The following is a 21,763-nucleotide window of genomic DNA, read 5'->3' on the forward strand; positions in this document are numbered from 1 at the left end:
CAGTCCCTAAAGCAGACCCACGCCTCGGGCTTGTCTCCAGTGCAAACCAAGGCTTCAGCTTTCTTTATGGAAGGATACAGCACGTACTTCTGTACATTAAACCCTTCCATTGGTGACAATGGCCTTAATTTAGTTTCCTCAGGAATTTGTGGCACCACCTCACTTTCTGCATCCTTTTCTGATCCATCTTGTTAGTGTGTTGACACTTCCTTGATGCACTCTGGCTTGTACGACGAAGTTTAGATGCCTTCCTTAGCCACCACAGTGTAGCCATCCTCCCCACTGCTCCGCTCTCAGGAAGGCTTCTCAGCTCCAGTTAGATGGAGATTGAGTATACACCATAGTCTCTAGAACTGCTAGATCCAACCATTTTCTCCATCGCCAGTCCACTATCAATTTATGAATTCGAACTTTGAGCCACTAAGTAAATCAACCACAGCTGGCTAAAAGTTCCTTTTCCAAGTTGTTAATATTCATGGAAGAAATCATAGTTTGAATGCAAAAGTTGTCTGATGAAAAGAAAATTTGGTAAAAGGAAAAAGTTCAGCTTGGGAGTTTAAAATTAAAAGGCAGGAAAAGCTGTTTGTATTGAGCTGTCCCCTTGCAATGGGTGGTCTCCTCTGTCTCTCTGGTGCTGGAAGAGTTGTATCCACTGGTGCCTGTCTCCCTAAGCAGGACTGGATGGATAGATCAATTATTTACTATCATGGTCTTTTTTTTCACTTCATTTACTTTCAACTAACATGCTTGTGTCATAAGAGTTCAATAAATTATGGGCTTTACAGGGTTACCGATTTATTCAGTTACATTCCAGGTGTAATAAAATAAATAAGATCCCAGAAAGAACAAATATTCTTTTTAAAAAAATTGAACAAAATAGAGTCCTATCCAATTTCCTGTTTTTTTTTTTTTTTTTTTTTTTTTTTTTTTTTTTTTTTTTTGCATCTTGCATGGATACAGCACAGCAGATTTGTTGCCGTTGATGAAACAATATTGATACAATGTTATTAACTGAAGTCTGCAGTTCACATTTTGTAGTTCTACAAGTGTTAAAAATCCATAGTGCCATACATATGCCCACCATTACAACATTACTGAAGAGTTTCCCCACTATAGCATGTAGTTTTTACTACCCAGCTTTAAGCTCCGGGTGAACCACGCTACCAGCCCCACCCAGGTTCCCTTAGATCCCAGGATGAAAGACCCACAGACCCACACATAAGCTTATCTTTGATAGCCTTTAGCTCAACGGCCCAGCTCTTCTAAGCCTTCCTCAGCCATTGAACCCTTCTTTTCACTCCCAGCTCAGCACCCTAAATCTGCCCTCAGCTTAATTATGTTTCTAATATCCTACCTGCTGCTCCAAGCCCAGTTGGGGAAGCAGTCGATGGGCACTCCACCCAAGATCTCGCATGGCTCATGGCTCTTTCTTCCTCCAAAGCATGGTGAATTCTCTTTCCTCCCCTGTGTCTGCTAGCCTGCCTGGGGGGAAAACTCGAAGTCCTGCCTATTCCACCCAGTTCATTGGTTGCTAGCATCTTTATTGATCAATCAAGAACCAGTTGGGAAACAGGACCTTTAGTGTTGACACTCAAGATTCCCAATTAAAATATCAGACACACCTCCTACACACCACCTTTAAGATCCTCTGTCTATGCTCTACACGAATTCCTCTCCTCTCTATTTCAAACCCTAAGTAACCACTGATCTTCATAGTTTTGTCTTTTCCAGAAAGCTGGAATCTTATATAGCAGGTAGCACTTTCAGACTGCCTGATTTGCTGAGAAAGGTGCATTTAGGCTTCCACCATGTCTGCTCACGGCTTGATAATTAATTTTCCTTATTGTTGAATAGTGCTTTGTCATATTAACATGCCATGCTTTTTTTTTTCTATTTACCTTGAGAGATGTCTTGGTTGCTTCTATTTTGGGGCAAGAGTGAACAAAGCTGCTGTACATATGTGTGAGGGCATGATGTAACTCATTTAAGTAAGAGTTATGTGATGGCCATGTCTGTGACTGGAAACTGTTAAGTTGCCTTTAACTAATGGGCATTCTGCCAACAATGAACGATGTTCACTAATGTTCAGGTCGGCCTTGCAGTCTCACTGTATTTAATATTATCATCTCTTCCTATCTGAGCCATCTGATAGTTGGGTAAGAGTCTCTTAGCTCCCTGGTGGTAGAACAAATGAATGTTTTTGCGTATGTTTATTTGCCAACTGTATGTTCTCTTTGATAACATATCTGTCCAGATCCTTTGCCCATTTTAAAACTCAGTTATTGTCTTTTTTACTATTGAGCCGTTAGAGGATTTTATTCGCGCATAAAGTTTATTATTTTTAAAGTTAGTTCTGTGAGAGGTTTGAGTCTCCTCTACGTGTACATACTCTATGTGATCAAACTCATCCCCACTCCCCATGCTTTTCCCAATCTCTTCCTCTTCGCAACCCACCCGGTTTTGTGTTCTTTTATTCTTTTAACCCTTTAAGATCAATCTGTGCTGCCCAAACAATGTTGGATGTGGTCTTCCTCTGGAGTCAGCTTCTCAGGGGCCACACTCTCAGAAAACTGTCTCTCCCTGCCTCCAGCAACTAAGGACTGCTGTTTGCTCCATGGCTGGAATGGTCTGGACTTGGCTTGCACAGGTTTTGTAAATGCTGTCGAAACTGCTGTGGATTCATAACTGCAGCTGCCCTGGTGTGCCCATAAGATAATTTTCCTTGCAGCCTCCCACTGCCTCTGGCCCTTCCGTTCTTTCTGACCCTTCGCTGGGAATGATTCCTGGGCCTCCCGGGTGGGGGTGCGCTCTATTATTTGTTGCACTTTGTCCAGCAGTGGTTGCTGTGTTAATCACCACCTAAGACAAATAGAAACTCTCAGATGAGGGTTGAGAGAGGGTAGGAGATGGGAGGTGGGTGGGGAAAAGGATACAGAAAGGCTGATGGCACAGGGTGGGGTTACTAGGTCTAAGGGGTCTTTCTTCTACATCCCAGTCCTTTATCAGATACATGATTTGCAAATACTGCCTTCGGTTTTATAGGTTGCCCCCCTCCCCTTTTAATCTTCTCGATGGTATCAGTTTTCATTGCCTGTTCACTTGCATTCTCATCGTTGGCAGCCGGAATGTACACTGCAGAGGCAAAGCTAGCAGAGAAAGAAAGGGCAGTAGAGAGATCCGCAATGTACACGGCAGAGGCAAAGCTAGCAGAGAAAGAAAGGGCAGTAGAGAGATCCACCGGTCCTGAGACACAGGAGTAAAGTTAACTGTGGATAAGCACTCAGGCAAAGACAAGACGGGAGGCAGCAGCGCAGAGGGTGTGAGCTGGGGATGTCGGTGGTGCTCAGGGAACACCAGCCCACTGTTCCTTAGAGCGCCTGCTGCAAAAGTATCTTCTGGGAGGGTAGCTTTTCCCTCCCACACTCTTGCAACCTGCTGCTGCGAACTTGAGAAGGGGCCTTTCCCTCTTTGGTTCTTGGTAGCATGCTAGCTGGATTCGCCCTCTTTCGTCTCTGAGAAATGATGCAAATGTGGAAAGACTTTTGAGGTTATTGTATAAGATATACCAGTGTTCTGTGCTTCTTAAAGGCAGGGATCTGTCTTAAGATAAAGCCTGGCACACAGACTCCAGATACAAATGTTCCTTGAAAGAGCGATAGAGGTGGTCAATTGCTGTGGTTGGATTTTAACAGTGGCACACGTTTGAATTCAAGGAATAGCAGACAAGCCAGGAGAGAAAAAGTTGGCTTAGTTGGAAACAAGATTAGCAACTAGATCAATTCTAACCCTCACCACGTACATGAGCAGATAGCTCCCAAGATACCTCACCCACGTACATGAGCAGATAGCTCCCAAGATAAAGATGTGGTGCCCGGAAAGCAAGCATGCAAGCAGCGGCCACAAGGCAGCAGAGTTCTTAAGGGGTGGAGGAAGAGGAGGAGAGAGGCAAGCAGAGGGAGGCGGAGCCTCCTTGCCATTTTCGGCCTGTGGAGGTTTGGAAGCCTCTCCTCCTCCCGCGGCTGCCTCCACCTGGCTCCTCCCCGTGTTCGCCAAGCTCCCCTCCCCCTTTCCCCAAGGACAATCTGCAAGAAAGCAGCGGCGGAGGAGAGCTAAAACTACAAGGCAAGAGGGAGGCCTTGGGTGGAGAGCGAGGGGCGAAGCCAAGAGTGAGGTGGGAGCGAACGTGCCGGGAGCAGGCGGTGGGGAGGACGGAAAGGAACAGAGGGCCAGACGTGACAAGGCATCCGAAATCGCAGGCGAGAGGGGGATGGGTGCTGGGCACTCGTGAAGAAGCAGAGCCCCCTGGTTAACCGCCCAGCACTTGCATGCTCAGGTCCCAGAGGCATGGCCAGGGGTGCTCGGCTGTGTTGCATTTGGTTGCCTTACCCCTCCCCTGGCACATATCCAGTTCAAATTGGTGCACCTATGATGCTTCCAGGCTGTGTTCCTGCTCCCTGCGAGCTCACACACACACACACGATTCTGTATATTTATATTTAGCATCAGTGACTGTGTCACATGCGTGTCACCGCGAGTCCATGAAGTATGGGGGCATACGAACTGCATGTATTTTTGTGTCCTGTGCCTCTTGACATATAAACTCAGGAGAACATGAGCCACTGTTTACAGGCCAGCTAACCTTGGTAGGGTGAACTCTTCTCTCTCACTGAAACTACGCCATGGAGAAGTCTGGGGGCTTCTACAGGTGATGAACCAATCTGGTGACAAACTCCAGGTATAAAAGAAAAAGTCTCAGGGAAAAAGAGCCAGGACAGTTAGATATCTGTTCTTCTTTTCCAAAATTTTGGGTTCCCATTGGGTTCTCCAATCATGTAGTCTTTCTCACGACCAGCAGAAATCATGACCTTAGCATGCCAGGCTTATGTGTGTTCATGTTGCTTTCCCGGTTTGTCACTTTCTAAGTCCTACATGTGCCTGAGTGTTTTGATTTACTTTTTTATTTCAAATTAGCATACGAGCTCTTAGTTGTCTCTGTGACATTTTAGAACAAAATTCGTTTTAGTAGACCCTCCTTTTCCCTCACCTCCCCCACCCACCCCGCGACCCCTGACTTTGCTGTGTACCCCTCTGTTCTCTTCTCCTTTCGTGTCACTTCCCCCCATCCTTCATCACCTATTCTCATCTCTCTTGGTCTCCTCTCTAATTTTTAAGGTTTTACAAACCACACTTACTCCCGTTCATGCGTATACAGGTCTACTTTACAGGGTAGGAGCTTCATATGAGAGACAGAGGAAATGTAGTTTTTGTCTTTCTGAGTTTGGGTCGCTTAATACTACACTTTGTAGATCCATCCATTTTTCTAAAAAAAAAAAAAAAAGCAATAATTTAGGCTTTTTTCTTTATAGCTGAGTAAAATTCCATTCCATACATAGACCACATTTCCATTGCCCATTAATATGTTTATGGCCATCCAGACTGATTCCATCTCCCTCCCTCCCTCCCTCCCTCCCTCCCTTACCTGTGATGTATCCAACCCAGGGCCGTACAAATGCTGTTTAACTGTTGTATATCCCCAGACCTGAGTGTGCTTTTAGCAGTAAACTATGGAGCTATGCCCACCCCCAAGCCTGCTCTTCATGCATCTGTGGTGCAGCGGGTCACTGATGCTTTTCAGCAAGTGTTACTGAGCTTCCTGCGTGCACAGACTTCAGTGCGTAGGCTCTAGAACTGGGCTTGTTTTCCTTTTCTTTTTGGCTATAAGTTTTGTCTGAATGTATGTTTGTGCACAGCATGTATGCCTCATGCTTGTGGATGCTAGAAGAGGGCATCCAGTGCGGATGACTAACAGAGAGTCGTGAGCTGCCATGCGGGTGCTGGGAATTGAACCCAGGTCTTCTGGAAGAGAAAGCAGCCACTGCTGAGCCATTTCTTCAGCACTGGATGTAGATTTAAAAATAATCAGCCCTGGAGAAATTTTCAGTCTACGTAGAGGAAGTGCCCTTAACAGCAGTGCAGTCCAGTGGTCAGGAGACTTTACTAAGAGGACACAGTATTTCAGGCTTTGCACAGCACCAGATCACGGCTCCAGACTCTGTCCCAGTGTGAGAGCGCAGAATGAGGATGAACAGGCAGCTCGGACTCTGCCTTTGCTTTCTGTGTTTTGTGTCTCTGATACGGGGTTGCAATGTGTTGCCATGTTGGGCTTGAACTCTTGAGCTCAATCAGTTATCTTGCTTCAGACTCTGGAATAGCTGAGACTACAGGCAAGGACCACTGTGCCCCGCTATACAGGAATTTGAATTTCAATAATTTTTCATGTCATAAACTATTTTTGCAACCATTTGAGATGTAAGGACCCTATATAGTTTGCTACCATGCAAATACGTGAGAAAGGCTGAATCTGTCCTACAGACTATATATAGTTTGCTGGCCCTTGATCCAACCCAACCCTCCTAATAGTGTATAAAAAGCAATTAAAGTGTCATGAAAATTGTATATAAATGCTAAATGAACAATTATTATTTCCAAACAATATGTGACTTGCAGGAGATTTAAAAAGAAGGCTTCTTGGCCCTTTGATAGTTAAGAGTTAGTAGGTTAATAAGGGTGAGGGGTGTGGCTTGAAATGGAGTGAGGTATGTATGTATGCATGTATGTGTGTGTGTATGAATGCATGTATGTATGGTTGGTTGGATGAATGGACAGGGACATTGGTGGGTTAGCCTGGGCAAAGGTGTGTGTAGACACAAAAGTGGCCAAAGCCTCAGATAGGAAACAATGTGAGGAAGGGCAGGGCAAGCTCCAGTGTTAAAGGGAGACCAGCTCCGCTGTTGCCACAGCTCAGGGAGAAGGCAGCGAGGAGAGAAAACAGGGGATGGGGAGGGGAGAGGAAAGGGAAGGATAATGGGGTTTAGTAACTGGCAGTTTCCACTCTGAGTGGCAGGCAAGACACATTTTAAAAGTAACAGGTTTTAACCTGGGTAACAGAGAGTGACGAGCATATTGGCATTTTATGGACATGTATGTATATGTATGTATGTATGTATGTATGTATCCTATGAACAGTATATAAAGGTCTCCTCATAACACCAGCGTGCGCGTGCATGTGTGTGTGTGTATGCGTGTGCATGTGTGTGTGTGTGTATGGGCAGAACTGTAGAAAGACCCTAGCCATGCCTGAGATTTGTCTGCCTCTAGCAGACCTTTATAGCCTCCAGCCGCAGTTTCTGCTCCTGTCACCGAGCCTGGTTCACTCAGTTCTCCTCTGAGCCGGGAGCCAGCCTGCATTTGACTCTTTGCTTCCACATTGCTAGTTCTCTGTCAGCACCTCAGACCTCACCCGGTTTATGCCCTCTACAATGCCTCCCCATTTCATAAAAAGGGAGTACCCCAAAACGCACTCTGATCTGCTCCCTGCTTTCAGATTTCTCTCAGGTCAAGTGCCCTTTCCTCTCGACCTAAGCCTGTTCTAAAGACAGGTTCCAGAAGGGGTGGGAGGGGACAGGGCAGGATAAGCCAGGACTTACGCACTCTTGGATGGATTACTCTGACCTGTTAGCTTGTCTGAGAGGGTGTGGCTCTCCTCTGGAAGACTTCCAAAGGTCTGTGGCTGCACAGCCCAGCATTAGTGGGTGGCTCGAGCCAGTCTAAGACAGACATTTCTTGAGCCAGTGGCACCTTGATCCAGTGCATCCTAATCGACCATTGTCTTGAATTCTAGAGTGGATCATGACCCATGAAGAGCATCATGCAGCCAAAACCCTGGGGGTTGGCAAGGCCATCGCCGTGTTGACCTCTGGTGGAGATGCCCAAGGTAAGCAGAGGGGACAGAAGCCTGGTTGCTGTGACCCTTGAGTTTCTCAACTCTCAAGTCTGTAGGCTGGAACTATTCTCATGTAAGGTTCACCCTGAATTCTGAGTTTTCTAGTTTCTGACATGAACCTCTAAGCAGATTTAGGTATTGCTTGCTCTACTACTGTTGACCCAAACTTTCCTAGTACTCCTTCCTGTCCAAGCTTCTCTGGAAGTTAGTGCTGTTGGTCCTTGAGCAGCACTGGCGAGGATGTGAGATAAGATGTTGAGAGAGCAGTCTGTGGATGCTTTCAAGCACTCAGGCAAGGAGATCATCAGTGAATCACTACAGCCGCAGTGGGGCAGCTGGGGCAGGAACCACAGAGCCTTTCTCTGCATAGAGTTTAAGAAGCCATAAACATACAGTATGTGGGGGAAAACTAAGTGGGAGGGATGGATGGATGACTCAGAAACAACAAAAAAATCCCCACTTGCGTGTTTTTCCGTGCTCAAGCTGACGGTATGCTGTAGAGGAGAATCTCTCTGCAGGGTTGTCAGGCCACGGGGACAATGATAGGAAAAGAAATGGCAGGCTTCAGGTGCTTCTGACCCGAGGCTTTCCAGACCTCGCAGTAAGCGCTCAGTTTGTACAGAACCCTGCTGTAAAGAAGCTGACCGTCTCTCACCTGAGAGAGATCCCTTGTGTCACCAGGATTCTTACTCAGGCACAGGAACAAAAGTCAGCCAGTGTGCTTTAGCCATGGTGGGTATGCTTAGTCAGCAAAACCATAAGTCCTGGTGAGAGTAACCAAGAAATACTTCACAAGAAAATTCTTTTAAAAACCTGATCACTTTAATCGAGTACAGTGCTTCAAGAATGGTTGGCCAGCCGAGTGGTGGTGGTGCACGCCTCTAATCCCAGTACTTGGGAAGCAGAGGCAGGCAGATTTCTGGGTTTGAGGCCAGCCTGGTCTACAGAGTGAGTTCCAGGACAGCCAGGGCTACACAGAGAAACCCTTGTCTGGAAAAAACCAAAAATCCAAAAAAAAAAAAAAAAAGAATGGTTGGCCATAGTACACACTCAGTAAGTGGATTGCTAATAAATAAAATTAATTACTGAGCACCTATGTGATCAAACAGAATGACAGGTGCTAAGGGTAGATCAATGGAAAACACAGTCTTTGTTCTCCTGGTAGTTCTGTGCTTGTGTGTGTGTGCGTGTGCGCGCGCGAGTGTGTAAATGGAAGTCGACATTGGATGTCTTCATCTTCTTCAGTCTCTGTCCTGTTTGTTTTGTTTGTTTGTTTTTGAAACAGCATCTCTCACTGAAGCTGGAGCTCACTGATTACATAAACAGATCTCACCTGGCTGCTCCCCACCTCCACCCCTGGCCAGCTCTGGGGATCCCCTGTCTACACACTTCCAGCACTAGGTCTACAGATATATGCTACAATGTTTTGATTTACATGGGTGCTGGAATCTGAGCTCTTAACTAAGTTATTTCCCCAAACCCTATTGCCTGTTAGCATATTTAAAAACCAGATCTTAAATTATTAACGTATTTATTGATTATAATTATGATGTATATAACAATTATGCGATCAGAATTAATCGTGAAGAAACTGAGGGAGGCCGGCATGGCCCAGCAGCCTGCGTGATCAGGGCAGAGGCGCTGCTAATGCAATTCTACTGCTTCTTTCCGGGGAGAATTCCATGCCGATGCTGTGATCCTCAAGACACTCTGGAGTGGTGGCCCATTGCCCTGTGCTCTTAGATTAGGAAGAGAGAGAGCCTGAAAAGGAAGGCGTGCAACCATATGAAAAGAATGAAAGCCGGCCTTCTCAGGAGAGAAGGAGGGGGAAGAAGGGCTTGAGAGAAAGGGAGGGAGAGAGAGGAGAGGAGAAGCTGGGGAGGGGAGACAGGAAAAGAGAGCCAACGCTGCTGGGACTTTTTGATAGTTAGCATAAGTGTCACCTGTGAGCCCATATAATATGATAGGTGCATGTAAGCGGGATCCACAGACAGATGATGAAATTCTAAGGAGACAAGGAGCCAGAGCGAACGTCTGCAGTGCTGCTGGGAGGTCTCAGCTGAAGGAGAAGTCCCAGGACAGAGGTGGCTTTCCCAGGGGCAGCACTGGGCCTCCCACAAGAAAGCACAGGCACTGTACAGGGGGCTGTAGGCATCACGGTAGCAAGACCGAACTCCATAAACTCCACAGGAAGGAGCCACAGCTCTCATTCCCCGAGCTCAGCAAAACCACTGTCTTGAAGTAGAAATATGGGATTAGAAGTCCTGAGCTAAAAAGTCAAGACTTCTGGAATGTCGGGCTACATGGAATAAACTCTCATTTTCTCATCCAGAAAGGACCCAGCCCCACTAACCCGAACCTCCCTCCCTGAGCCTCCTGACATTGGCATTTCCTGCCTTGGAAAAGACCTCAGCCACCTGCTCTAGCCCTCTGTCTCCAGGCCACAGCTCCAACTGTGCGCATATCCTATTTTTAAAGGAGTGCAGGCCGGGATTCTGTTACCCCTCTGGATAGTTGTCCTAGGGTTTGTAATTTTTAGCATACATCCATTAGAAAGTATGATTCACATATGACAAACATTTGCCATAATTTTTAACATTTCCAAGGCCCAGGAAGAAACTTTTCAGTACTGACTTCCAAAAACCTTGTGATTTGGTTGGAGACATAGCTCAGATGGTGGGGTGCCTGAAACATGTCTGGGGTGTGGTGGTATGCGCCCGGGATCCCAGCTGGGAGGCAGAGGTAAGAGGATCAGAAATGCAAGGCCATCCTCATGAGAGCAGGTTTTGACTAGCTTCTGCCTAGTCCTGGGTGGATACCCAGGCTCTTCTTTCTCCCCAAGGCTCTGCCCCAGGGGGAAGCTGCCATTGGCTGCTTCAGAGCCCCTTCTGGTTGTCCCCGGAATATCTCTTGCATGCTCCCTGTAACCGTATCCTTCACCTTGCTTCTAATAAAGTCATGCAGCTGCTCATAGAGGATTATTTAGGGAACCATGGGACAGCCAAGAAAAGTCTGGCCAGGACTAGGTTAGGGCCAGACTGGGCTGAGCAGTAAGGTTCGGTAGGAGGGACCAAAGACTTCTGGGGCCTCCAGGTTTACACTCTCCTTCCCACTCTGATGTTTTTAGGCCTCTCGGGTTAGAGCACAGGAGAGCAAAGGGGATCCTAAAACCATCAGAAAGCACTGTCAATTTAGAGGCTGGCCAGATGGCCTGTGGACATTGGCAGGGTTGCGGTTGGGAAGCAGGAGGAGGGAATGAGAGAACTGATTTCCCTTATGGTGGGGGGTTTCCTGCTTCCCAGTGGTTTGGCTATTCCCTGCCTACCAATGACTGTTGCTTTCCAAGGGCGACTCTTCAGCTCCTGTTTAGCTCACAGCTGCTCCCCTCCCACCTCCACTCAGCTTGGGGGGGAGGGGGTCAGAAAAAAAAATGCTCCACCCTGTACATTTCGGACCACACGTCTTTCTTTCCTAAGATGAGCAGTGAGTCCAGAGCTGCAGATTCAGCACAGCGTCCCAGCGGCGGCTGCAGTTGGTTGGGCTAGAACACAAGCCTGGGTCTCACACTGCAGCGGTTGCGTTGAGCTGGCTTTCTCCATCTTTCCGAAGCACCGAGGGCTCTGCCCTGACTCCCACGCTCCCTCACACACTGGATGTCCCCACACCTCTCAGAAGCTTCTCCCACGGCAGATAGCTGTTGCTGTTCTAAATCATTCCAACACTGTATATGAACTTGGACTTTAGATGTCACGGGACTTGGCCTCAGTGACTTCATGAGTGCCTCTGTTGACAAGCCCGAAGTTCCTGTCTTATCTGAGATTTGTTCATAGATTCATCTAGAAGTGTTCCTGCTTTTGGAAATGGTTCTTTTGGCTCCCCAGCTGTTGCTAAGCCTCGTTTCTTCTTGTCTCTCTCGCTACTGTTTATTAGCAACCATGGCCGCTCTCACGGTTCGGTTCCTTGTCTCTGTCATACATGCTTTCTCTCCCAAGCTGCTGTGGCTATGTCACAGGAACTTTAATTTCAACACATCCTAATATGAACGCAGCATCCCCTCCATCTCTCTTCCCAAACCAAGGCATGCCTCTGCCCCAGCACTCCAGCTCACCATCCGCCTCCGTCCCCACTCACACAGCTTTCCTCACAGTGTAAAGTGTAACCACCTCGCCCACTGGATCCAAGTCCCCTTCTTTGTTCTCTGAGTGTCTTCTGTCCATATCTCTTTGTCCCACATGTCCTTGTCCCTTGAGGCCTCCTCATGTCTTATCTAGGATGTCAGAGGCCTTCTAATCCCGGTAACCCCTCTACTCAGCTGCCTGTCACCCTGCTGCTAGAGCCCTTCTGATATTCAATGCAAATCTTATCATGTCCCCCAACCCTCGAAATTCTTAGAGATTCTTGATTATCTGTGACTTTTTTTTTGTGTGTGTGCATGACAGGAGTCACAAACCCCTTTAAGAATCATGAACGCTATGGACCTTCTCCCAAAGGAACTGTTATGACCATGTAATTTTCATAGAGTTTTATGGGGCTTATGGGTTTGCTGAAACTGAGCACACAGTCCGCAGTTAAACCCAGACCTACAGAATAGAAGTCAGGCTTCTTTATATCCGTATGGGCACCTTCCACCTGGGGCATTCTCTCTCATCACTTTCTGTTCTGACTTTTACTCTTTATAACACTAAATTACCTGAAGTTATTTCTTGGCACTCCCCCTTCTGCAGTTTTTCCTGCCCAGAACAGTCCTCCTCAATTTCTACCTGACAAACAGAACAGGAAATTGTGCTGTAGGTTTCAGGACAAATGCTGCCTTTTTGGGTCATTCCTTTCCCTGCTGGGCTTTTGCATACCTCTCCCTCGGGCATCCTTTCACCACACTGTACTATGTTAGGTCTTGACACAGCAGTGCCCGGCGAGACCGTCCACTGTTGTATTCTCAGCGCTCAGCACCATGTAGGGACATGATGGGCGGGCGTTCTGTTCATCGTTGCTCAGAGGCTGAATGGACCTGCAATCTGATTTGGAGCCGATGACTCCATCATAGATATTGCACTTGCTGCAGGAGAGGAGAGCGGAGGAGAGGAAGAGAAGGAAAGGGACCCTGTTCTTCCTCTGTTCCAAGTAGCTCTGGGTCGCTCACTGGTTTGTGCTCCGTGGTTCCCAAGCACACGGCTTCCCCTGCGCCCGCAGGTGTATGACCTTCCACCACGCGGAGGTTAAGACTCACATGATACACTCTAGGTAGAAACAAACATATCTGAAGGAGGGCAGCAGCGGCACTTACAGAAGCGGATTTATTTTGTCTCTGAGCTGCGTGAGCATCAGCGTGAACCTTGGTGATGTAACAATGTGGGATGGTGGGGAAGACATGCCTCTCAGATTCTCTCTGCACACTGGTTACAACATTCCCTGGCACCGAGGGAGCAAGAGAATCACAACTGTAGGGCACATGGAGGGATGTAGATGATTTATACCGTGGCTCTGCGTGTGTGTCTGTGTGTGTGTTCCCCCCCCCCGAAAGAATCCACCATCCAGTAACAAACATACTCAAAACCAAACTATATTCTATTGGATTACTTAGCCTAGAAAAATCAAGTTTCCCCACAAACAACATCCTGAAGCTCCACTCCAGCCTCTGTTCAGGTGCAGAAAGCAAGGGAAGCCCAGGAAGGCCAGTGGATAGTGGGTGTGAATGGCAGTCTAGAGTGCTGAGGTGGGCATGACGGGCCTTGGATTTAAAGCTGAACTTGGTAAGGTTATTGGCCTCATGACCTTGACCCCTTGACCGAAACTGGGGAGAGCAGAAGACTTGAGCGAGAAGAGGGTTCTAGATTCAGAGCAAATGTGAGCCAAGGACCAACTCCAGGCTCTAACCCAACATGACTGCGATGGGTCCCAGGGCTGCCCCTCTTCAGAGTGACCACTCCCTATCTTTCTTCTCCCTCCTTGCAGGTATGAATGCTGCCGTCAGGGCTGTGGTCCGAGTTGGTATCTTCACGGGCGCTCGCGTCTTCTTTGTCCATGAGGTTGGTTCTCTCCTTGGCTCTCCGCCTCCCTCCTCTCCCACCTTCTTCTCTTCCCCTCACTGCGTTGCTGTGGTTTCTTTCCCTTGGTTCTCTGTCTCACTGAGTCACTTCTTCCCACTGTGACTTGAACAAGAATGCTGGGACCCAGATTTCTGCAAACTTGGTCCTCATACGGGCTGTTGAGAAGAGGGAATTCACACAGAAAGAGCTGAAATGGCAGGTCTTTCCTGCGAGTGTAGTGTACCTCAGGACTGAGCCCCAGCAGGCAGAGTCTCCCAGTGTCTGAAGTCTCCTGGCTTTCTGAGGTCCCGGCTTCCCCTTGGCTCTCTTTCCTCAGTTCTTCTCATGCTTCGTCCACACTTCTTTTCTCTGTACAGTCTGTTTGCCCTCTGTCAAGTTTGGTAGTTTTATAATAAGTTCTGTTGGTTATCAAAACTAGCCGTGTTCTCAGTCTCCTGGGAATCATCTCAGAGATGAGAAAAAGGGGGAAGGAGGGAGTAAGACAGAAGGGTATTTTGATATTTCAAGAATGAGAGACAGCTAGGCATGGTGCCAATGTTTTTAATCCATGTACTCTGGAGGCAGATGCAGGTGGGTCTCTGAGTTGGAGGCCAGCCTGGTCTACATACGCTACATATCGAGGTCTAGGCCAGCCAGAGCTACTCAGATCCTATCTCAAAAGAAAAAGTAGCCAGGCAGTGGTGGCGCACGCCTTTGATCCCAGCACTTGGGAGGCAGAGGCAGGTGGATTTCTGAGTTTGAGGCAGAGTGAGTTCCAAGACAGCCAGGGCTATACAGAGAAGTCCTGTCTCAAAAAAAAAAAAAAAAAAAAAAAAAAAAAAAAAAAAAAAAAAAAAAAAANAAAAAAAAAAAAAAAACAAAAATAAATAAATAAATAATAATAATAATAAATAAAATTTTTAAAAAATATTAAAAGAAAGAGAGAGAGAGAGAAAGAAAAGAGAGAAAAGAGTGAGAGAAACTGGAACATAAAAAAAAAGTTGACATGTCCTTTCTTGGACTGCTTTATTAGTTAACTGATCCAGCCATGCATCAGGGGTCACTCTTGGGAGGATGTGTCTTGATGCTCTTCCGAGGGAAGCTGTCTTAGTCGTGGCATCTGTAATGGAGGTTTAATGAGTACCCTGTTCCCCCAGGGTTACCAAGGCCTGGTGGACGGTGGCGAGCACATCAGGGAGGCCACGTGGGAGAGCGTGTCTATGATGCTTCAGCTGGTATGTTCCGGAAAACCCGTGCTCTATGTTTGGACTGTCCTTGCCTCATCCAGCTCTGGCGTCCCAGATTCCCTGCCACGCGGTTCGGTGGGAAGGGTTTCGGTGACAGGAGACGGGCTTACATTTGCCCTTTACTCTTTGCATTTGAAAACATCATCCTGGCTCCTTGCAGTGATGAAGGGGGTGGGAAGGTGGCTCTGAAATGGCTTGCCCTTTATCGAAAGGTCATGGCAAGCTGGCCCATCCTAAGCAAGTCCTACTCTGGGGTCATGGGGGAAGTCTGGCCCTGAAAATAACCTTAGAGGACTGAAGCCAGAAGCAGACTTCAACTCAGTCCTCATGTGATAAGAGACACGCCAGCCCGATCGCAGACTATTTAAGGGAGAAGGGATCGAGACAGTCTTGCAGAGTCCCAGAGAATCCCAGGGAAGTTGGTTTTTGCTATCTACATCCCTTTATGATATATTCCATGTCGATCAGGTGTCCTTCAGAGACGTAATTCACTCTGCTAGCTTAGAACTATAACCATTTGCTGGTCTAGTGAAAAACTTACAAATTACATTTTTACATAAATTCACTAATGATTTCATGGAAGCCACTTACTATGTACTGGTCTAGTGACATTTTTATACAGGGAGTACTGCCCAGTGCCAAGTGGCCTGGGAATAAATGAGCATTCTCTCTGATCCCCTAGAGTCAGGAATGCCCATGAGCACCTATTGTTTATGAAAACTCTTAAACCTACTTACCTCTCAGAGTGTCTGTAAGTTCCTGGGAAGTCAAAACTTCCCCCATACAAAGCGTTTTTCCTCTGCCGATACCTGAACATTGTGGCTCCTGCCACCTAACCCCATACATGCCAAGGAACGGAGGGGCACAAGCTGGCAGTGTCTGGGTAATCTTAGGTAGAATTCTAGTGTGCTGGTGAGGAAGGCATCCTACCAAGCACACCGGGGTCGAATTCCTTAAAATAGTTTGGATATAATGCAGTAGTGCCAGGCACTAAGGAAAACAGAAAGACTGAAGTCAGTGTGAAAGGTGGAGATAATTCTAGAAGTGAAGCTAATGTGTACGCAAATTCCTTTGAAAACAATCCCTTTGATGATTAAGTGTCCAATGAGCTAGATGACCTCAGTAGGCCCCTCGGGAGTGTGACAGATAGCCAGCATCATTGTCTTTTCCTTTGTGAGAGACAATGACCTAGGGATGTCAGGGAACTTACAGGAGCGGCATTGCTCTGTCACTGCCTTGGAATGGGGACATCTTAGCATATTGAGCCCAAGTGTGACTGTGCCCACCTCCTGTCTCTCCCCTAAAGGGTGGCACGGTGATTGGAAGTGCCCGATGCAAGGACTTCCGGGAGCGAGAAGGACGACTCCGGGCCGCCCACAACCTGGTGAAGCGGGGGATCACCAATCTGTGTGTCATCGGAGGCGATGGCAGCCTCACTGGGGCTGACACTTTCCGTTCAGAGTGGAGCGACTTGCTGAATGATCTCCAGAAAGACGGTGAGACATTTCATTGTCCGTACTGCTTATCAGGTGACTGTGCATGCATGCGTTGTGCGCACACTCTTAACGCCCCATCAGAGAGACTTGGTAACCACACACAAACGAACAGTCCTTGCCCTCCTTTCTACCACGGCTTACAGTCTCTCCAGTAATCTGCTCTGTATGTGTGTATGTGTGTATGTGTGCATGTGTGCATGTGTGCATGTGTGCATGTGTGTATGTGTGTATGTGTGTATGTGTGCATGTGTGTATGTGTGTATGTGTGTATGTGTGTATGTGTGTATGTGTGCATGTGTGCATGTGTGCATGTGTGTATGTGTGCATGTGTGCATGTGTGTATGTGTGCATGTGTGCATGTGTGCATGTGTGCATGTGTGTATGTGTGCATGTGTGTATGTGTGTATGTGTGCATGTGTGCATGTGTGCATGTGTGTATGTGTGCATGTGTGTCCTCACCCGCTGGGCCCCGCTTTGCTTCCCTTGCAGGGAAGATCACAGCCGAGGAGGCTAAAAAGTCCAGCTACCTGAACATCGTGGGCCTGGTTGGCTCAATCGACAATGACTTCTGTGGCACTGATATGACCATTGGTACTGACTCTGCCCTGCACAGGATTGTGGAGATCGTAGACGCCATCACCACCACGGCTCAGAGGTAACAGCAGCTAGGAGGGAGGCAGTAGGAAAGTAGAAGCAAGAACAGACAAGGCCAGTGAGAGCCTTTGACTGACTGCGGCCGCTGTGACTGTTTTTCTGGAGCCACAGCGTCCTTTTCTGAGACTCAGCCCTGGAGCACTGACGATGCTCTGCCCCTGCATGCCCTCTGCCACTCTCCATCCTGTCCTTAGGCATGTTGCTCTGGGGTCCTGAATACCTGGGATCTCTTATATCAGTGCTTCTCAGCCTTCCTGACACTGCGACCCTTTAACACACTTCCTCATGTCGTGGTGACCCCCAAACACAGTTATTTTGTTGCTACTTCATAACTGTAACTTTGCTACTGTTGTGAGTCATAATGTAAATATTTGATGTGTAGGATATCTGATATGTGACCCCTGTGGGGACTGAGACCCACAGACTGAGAACCGCTATCTTATGTGGTTGTTGTCCAGACTAAAGCAGATCTGGAGAGCACACAGTCTGAGGTGCTAAGCACCACTGCTCAGAAGTAAACAGGTGGGCTGGGGGACAGTGGAGGAGACAGGGAAACAGCTGGCTGCAAGGTTACCCAGGTGATCTTGCAGTACTCCAGTTTAGCCTAGTCCTGTGTCTGCTTCTTTTCTACTTAGCTCTGATTTGGGGACTCATCCTTTTTGTTGGAATGGAGTCTCCATACTGCCCAATGAAGTTAAACTGCTCCTCCCACATCTTCATAGACTCTCAGGAAACCTACTGAATGGCTAGCAGCAAAAATGCTTCTCCCAGAGGTCAGGGAGCCTCCGTGTGGATGGTCTTGACTTGGTCCTGGCCACAGGGACATGCAGGCTGTAAATCCCATCTTTCTCTTGCAGCCACCAGAGGACATTTGTGTTAGAAGTGATGGGCCGCCACTGTGGGTAAGATCCCCATCCTGCCCCGTGAATTTCACAGACCTAGAGATGGCCTTTTCCTCTTCCCAGAGAGTCAGTCCAGTGGGACCTCTGGAGTAGGTCTGGAAGTCATGCTCCACATGACATCCGTGCACGTGGGCACATGCTCAGGCCCACATGACAGCATGGGCAGTCTGAGCTGGGAAGCCAGTGAGGTAGTAGTGACCTCCAAGGACAGCATCCCATCTACAGGTCTAGTGCTCGTCCGCCTCAAGAATGAATTGCTGGGTCCCTGTGTCTTTCATCAACCATGGAGGCCAGGAGATCGTTGTGGGTGTGATGAGGCTACCTGTGGAATATAAAGGTTTCTGTCCCTGCTTCTGGCTCTCATCCTAGATACCTGGCCCTTGTCACCTCTCTGTCCTGTGGGGCCGACTGGGTTTTTATTCCTGAGTGTCCGCCAGACGATGACTGGGAAGAACACCTTTGTCGCCGGCTCAGTGAGGTATTGGCACTTTATCTTGCCTTGAGCAGAACCCCTCACCCTGTTCTGTGAGTGATCTATTTTCTACCCCTCCATTAATTCCATTAACCACTTTCTCTCTTGCTTTTGACCAGACAAGGACCCGTGGCTCTCGTCTCAACATCATCATTGTTGCTGAAGGTGCCATCGACAAGAACGGGAAGCCAATCACCTCAGAAGACATCAAGAACGTTAGTGTGCAGCCCTAACACCCAGCACCTTTGGCTCCTCCTTTGGTGGCTTCTGGGTTGTGACCCTGCACCTCCTCTTGCTCCTTCTGTCCCTGCTTTTCTCCTGCCAGGAGCCATCGCTAGACAAAACACTTTTGTTGTAGTTTACCTCAGGAAGCCATTGCTGATCTTCTCCCATTGCCTTTATGTTTCTCTCTTTGTCCTTTTAGCTGGTGGTGAAGCGCCTTGGATATGACACCAGGGTCACTGTTCTGGGACATGTACAGCGGGGTGGGACACCATCAGCCTTTGACCGGATCCTGGTAAGTCACTCAAGGATTCTGAGGTTGCCACGCCTTAGAAGCCCCAGCCTTGCTGTCCTGTGAGGCTTGTCATTAGTCATACTGTCCCTCCTCCAGCCTAGGCCACAGTGGTTTTCATCCATTCCCACATGCAAAGATGATGGCAGGCACTAGCAGCCCGAGTCCTGAATCTGGATCACCGCCTCCAAGCTCTAAGCATCAGCAAAGCTACTAGGATGTAGCCCTGGATAGTCAGTTTGGTCATTACTAGTCCACTTCACGTGGAAGAAAGGCAGTCTTCCTTAGCGGTCAGAAGAGGGTACTGTTAAACTCCCACAGTCTGTTGATCACAATGTGGCACGGACTTGCTTCTCTGGAACCAAGTACAGTCCTTAGGGTTCTGATGACAAAAGGGCAGAAAGCCTCGAGCTTTACATGAGGTCCAGGCAGGGAGGCAAGGCACAGCAAGTACCTGGGTGCAAGCTCTCACTGTGGACCTCAGCCGAGGATGCAGAGAGGGCCCTGAGCATCCTGGCCCTTAGCTAAGCAGATCCTTTGTCCCATGGACTCCCGCAGGGCAGCAGGATGGGTGTAGAAGCAGTGATGGCACTTTTGGAGGGGACCCCAGACACCCCAGCCTGTGTGGTGAGCCTCTCTGGTAACCAGGCTGTGCGTTTGCCCCTCATGGAGTGCGTCCAGGTGGTAAGTGCTGACCCCACTCTTCTCCAGGGGGGCATGAGGTCAACATCTGTGGTTCCAATAGAGAAGGCAGGATGGTTCATACGAGACATACAGGAAAGGACCCAGAGGACTGCAGTCCCTCTCAGTCCAGGAGCTGGGACCTCCACTCATTCAGCATCAGCTCTCTCATCTGTAAAGTGTTACGAAGGAAGATGGAAGAATCACACACTCTCTGATATAACTGCCAACCTCACCCCCTTTTCATGTAGTTACGCAGGGTCAAAAATTCAGTGTCCCCTCCTATCAGTACTAAGACTTGGGGAGTGCTAATTACTAACTTCTAGCAGGCTACACCTCTCATGTCTATATGACATCTACCTTAAATGTGTTTCTCTAAATCAACATAGGGTGACCACTACTCACCTCCAAAGTGATAAAGATTGGGGGAGGCTGTGATGTTTCTGACACAGTATCTCGGAAAGGTTGGGTTCCCTACTCCAGGGTAGCCACTCCTTAACAGTTTGATACAGTGGCTGACCGCTGAACTCAGGTGTTTGTCCTGATTGGTGGGGCTGCCTGAATTTCCCTCATTTTGGGACCCGCTTCTCTCTGAGACTTGAGGATCCCAGTGACCTGCAGCCATGTTTGAGACTGCATCCCCAAAAAGCAGAAGCCAAAGCCCCAAGTAGACACCAGGCATTGAGCAACATGTGGCGGGGACATCACTGAGTAGCAGTGGCAGGGACCCTTCTTACCTGGTAGAATCTCTTCATTTCCTCCCTGGTGCCAAGGCTGGGCAGGGACCTGCGTGTAGACAGGACGCACTGCCACCTGTGGACACCACGCTGCTGTGCCCAGGATTCTAACCTAGTCCCTTTTGCCGTTCATTATTCAGGAAAAGTTAAAAAGAAAGAAAGATGCTTCTGAGAGTTTGGGGGACTGAAAGAGGTGCAGTGTAGATAAGCAGGATCCCATCGAAGCAGATCTGTTCACGCAGAATCGTGCCTTGGAGTTGTGACTGTTGCCATATTCCTCCCTTAGACCAAAGACGTGACCAAGGCTATGGATGAGAAGAGATTTGATGAAGCCATTAAGCTGAGAGGCCGGTGAGAAGATAACCAGAGACTGGCTAACTACAGCAGATGCCACAGTGAAGCCAAAAATATTTATCACTCTAGGCCCAAAACATGAGCTGCCTTTTCCTAATTATTGTCTGCAGCGATTTCTTCCCCCAAGGAAATCAGTTGTAAGGTGCCCAAGAGGCTCAGTTCATCCAGGGCTGCTCTCCTTGGACAGAGCCTTTTATTCTTATCTGTCGTTTCTAGACTTGGAGCTCAGCTAGGTTCTAGGTGTTGCTAAGCAAGGAGCCATCTCCTGTGCTGAGCACAGCATCCTCGGCAGGAATGCTCAGGGAGTGGTTAATGAATGAACATCCCCTCCAAGCCTCTGTGTAGTCCCCGCTGTGCCTGCTTAGCTCCTTAGAGGTGTACCCTGTGAAAATTCATTGAGACCCAGCTCCTGACCCAGATTCCGATGGCTGCTTGCCACAGGGAGTGGCCTGAAGACACCCTGTTCTCTTTGTACTTTTTATAGGAGCTTCATGAACAACTGGGAGGTATACAAGCTTCTAGCTCATGTCAGACCCCCAGTCTCTAAGGTACTGGCAACTTGCCCTTCCCCATCCACACTTTCTCTTTATGAAGTGCTGCCCGTGGTCCACACAACCTTAGCCTTGCTGCATCTTTGTCCCTGCTCTTGTTCAGTGCTGCAGCCCTGACCCTGTTTGATGTCTTTCCATCCGCCACCCCAGATATTAGTCCCATGCTTTTACCAGGGAACTCAAGACTCATCCCCAGTCCAGGGTTGACAAAAGTGCATGAAGAAACAGTAAAGAGGGCTCTGATCCTGTGGGTCTAATCACAGCCTGACCCACGTCAGCACTGTCCCCTTGAAAGAGTGGTTCTCAGTGTTACTACCTATTAGAATTGTCCGGGGTGCTTATAAAG

The 21,763-nt window shown here is 48.2% G+C and overlaps 1 protein-coding gene across 2 annotated transcripts in view; it reads left to right on the plus strand.

The window, feature by feature from the left end:
- The window catches only part of Pfkm (phosphofructokinase, muscle), a 38,974-nt gene that overhangs the window by 10,591 nt on the left and 6,620 nt on the right, over positions 1–21,763 (plus strand). The window contains exons 1-13 of one of the 2 annotated variants that reach the window (XM_021183835.2): positions 3,987–4,122; positions 7,682–7,774; positions 13,736–13,809; positions 14,967–15,044; positions 16,363–16,552; positions 17,042–17,207; positions 18,064–18,108; positions 18,478–18,586; positions 18,700–18,795; positions 19,005–19,097; positions 19,653–19,778; positions 20,799–20,863; positions 21,351–21,414. In XM_021183835.2, coding sequence (XP_021039494.1) covers positions 7,690–7,774; positions 13,736–13,809; positions 14,967–15,044; positions 16,363–16,552; positions 17,042–17,207; positions 18,064–18,108; positions 18,478–18,586; positions 18,700–18,795; positions 19,005–19,097; positions 19,653–19,778; positions 20,799–20,863; positions 21,351–21,414 — 1,191 coding nt within the window. In that variant the 5' untranslated portion in view covers positions 3,987–4,122; positions 7,682–7,689. Of the gene's footprint in view, positions 1–3,986; positions 4,123–7,681; positions 7,775–13,735; positions 13,810–14,966; positions 15,045–16,362; positions 16,553–17,041; positions 17,208–18,063; positions 18,109–18,477; positions 18,587–18,699; positions 18,796–19,004; positions 19,098–19,652; positions 19,779–20,798; positions 20,864–21,350; positions 21,415–21,763 lie in introns of those variants that run through there. The other variant, XM_029469609.1, reaches the window with a different exon arrangement.

The sequence above is a fragment of the Mus caroli genome, chromosome 15 (genome assembly GCF_900094665.2).
Source record: "Mus caroli chromosome 15, CAROLI_EIJ_v1.1, whole genome shotgun sequence".
NCBI classification, from domain to species: Eukaryota; Metazoa; Chordata; class Mammalia; order Rodentia; family Muridae; genus Mus; species Mus caroli.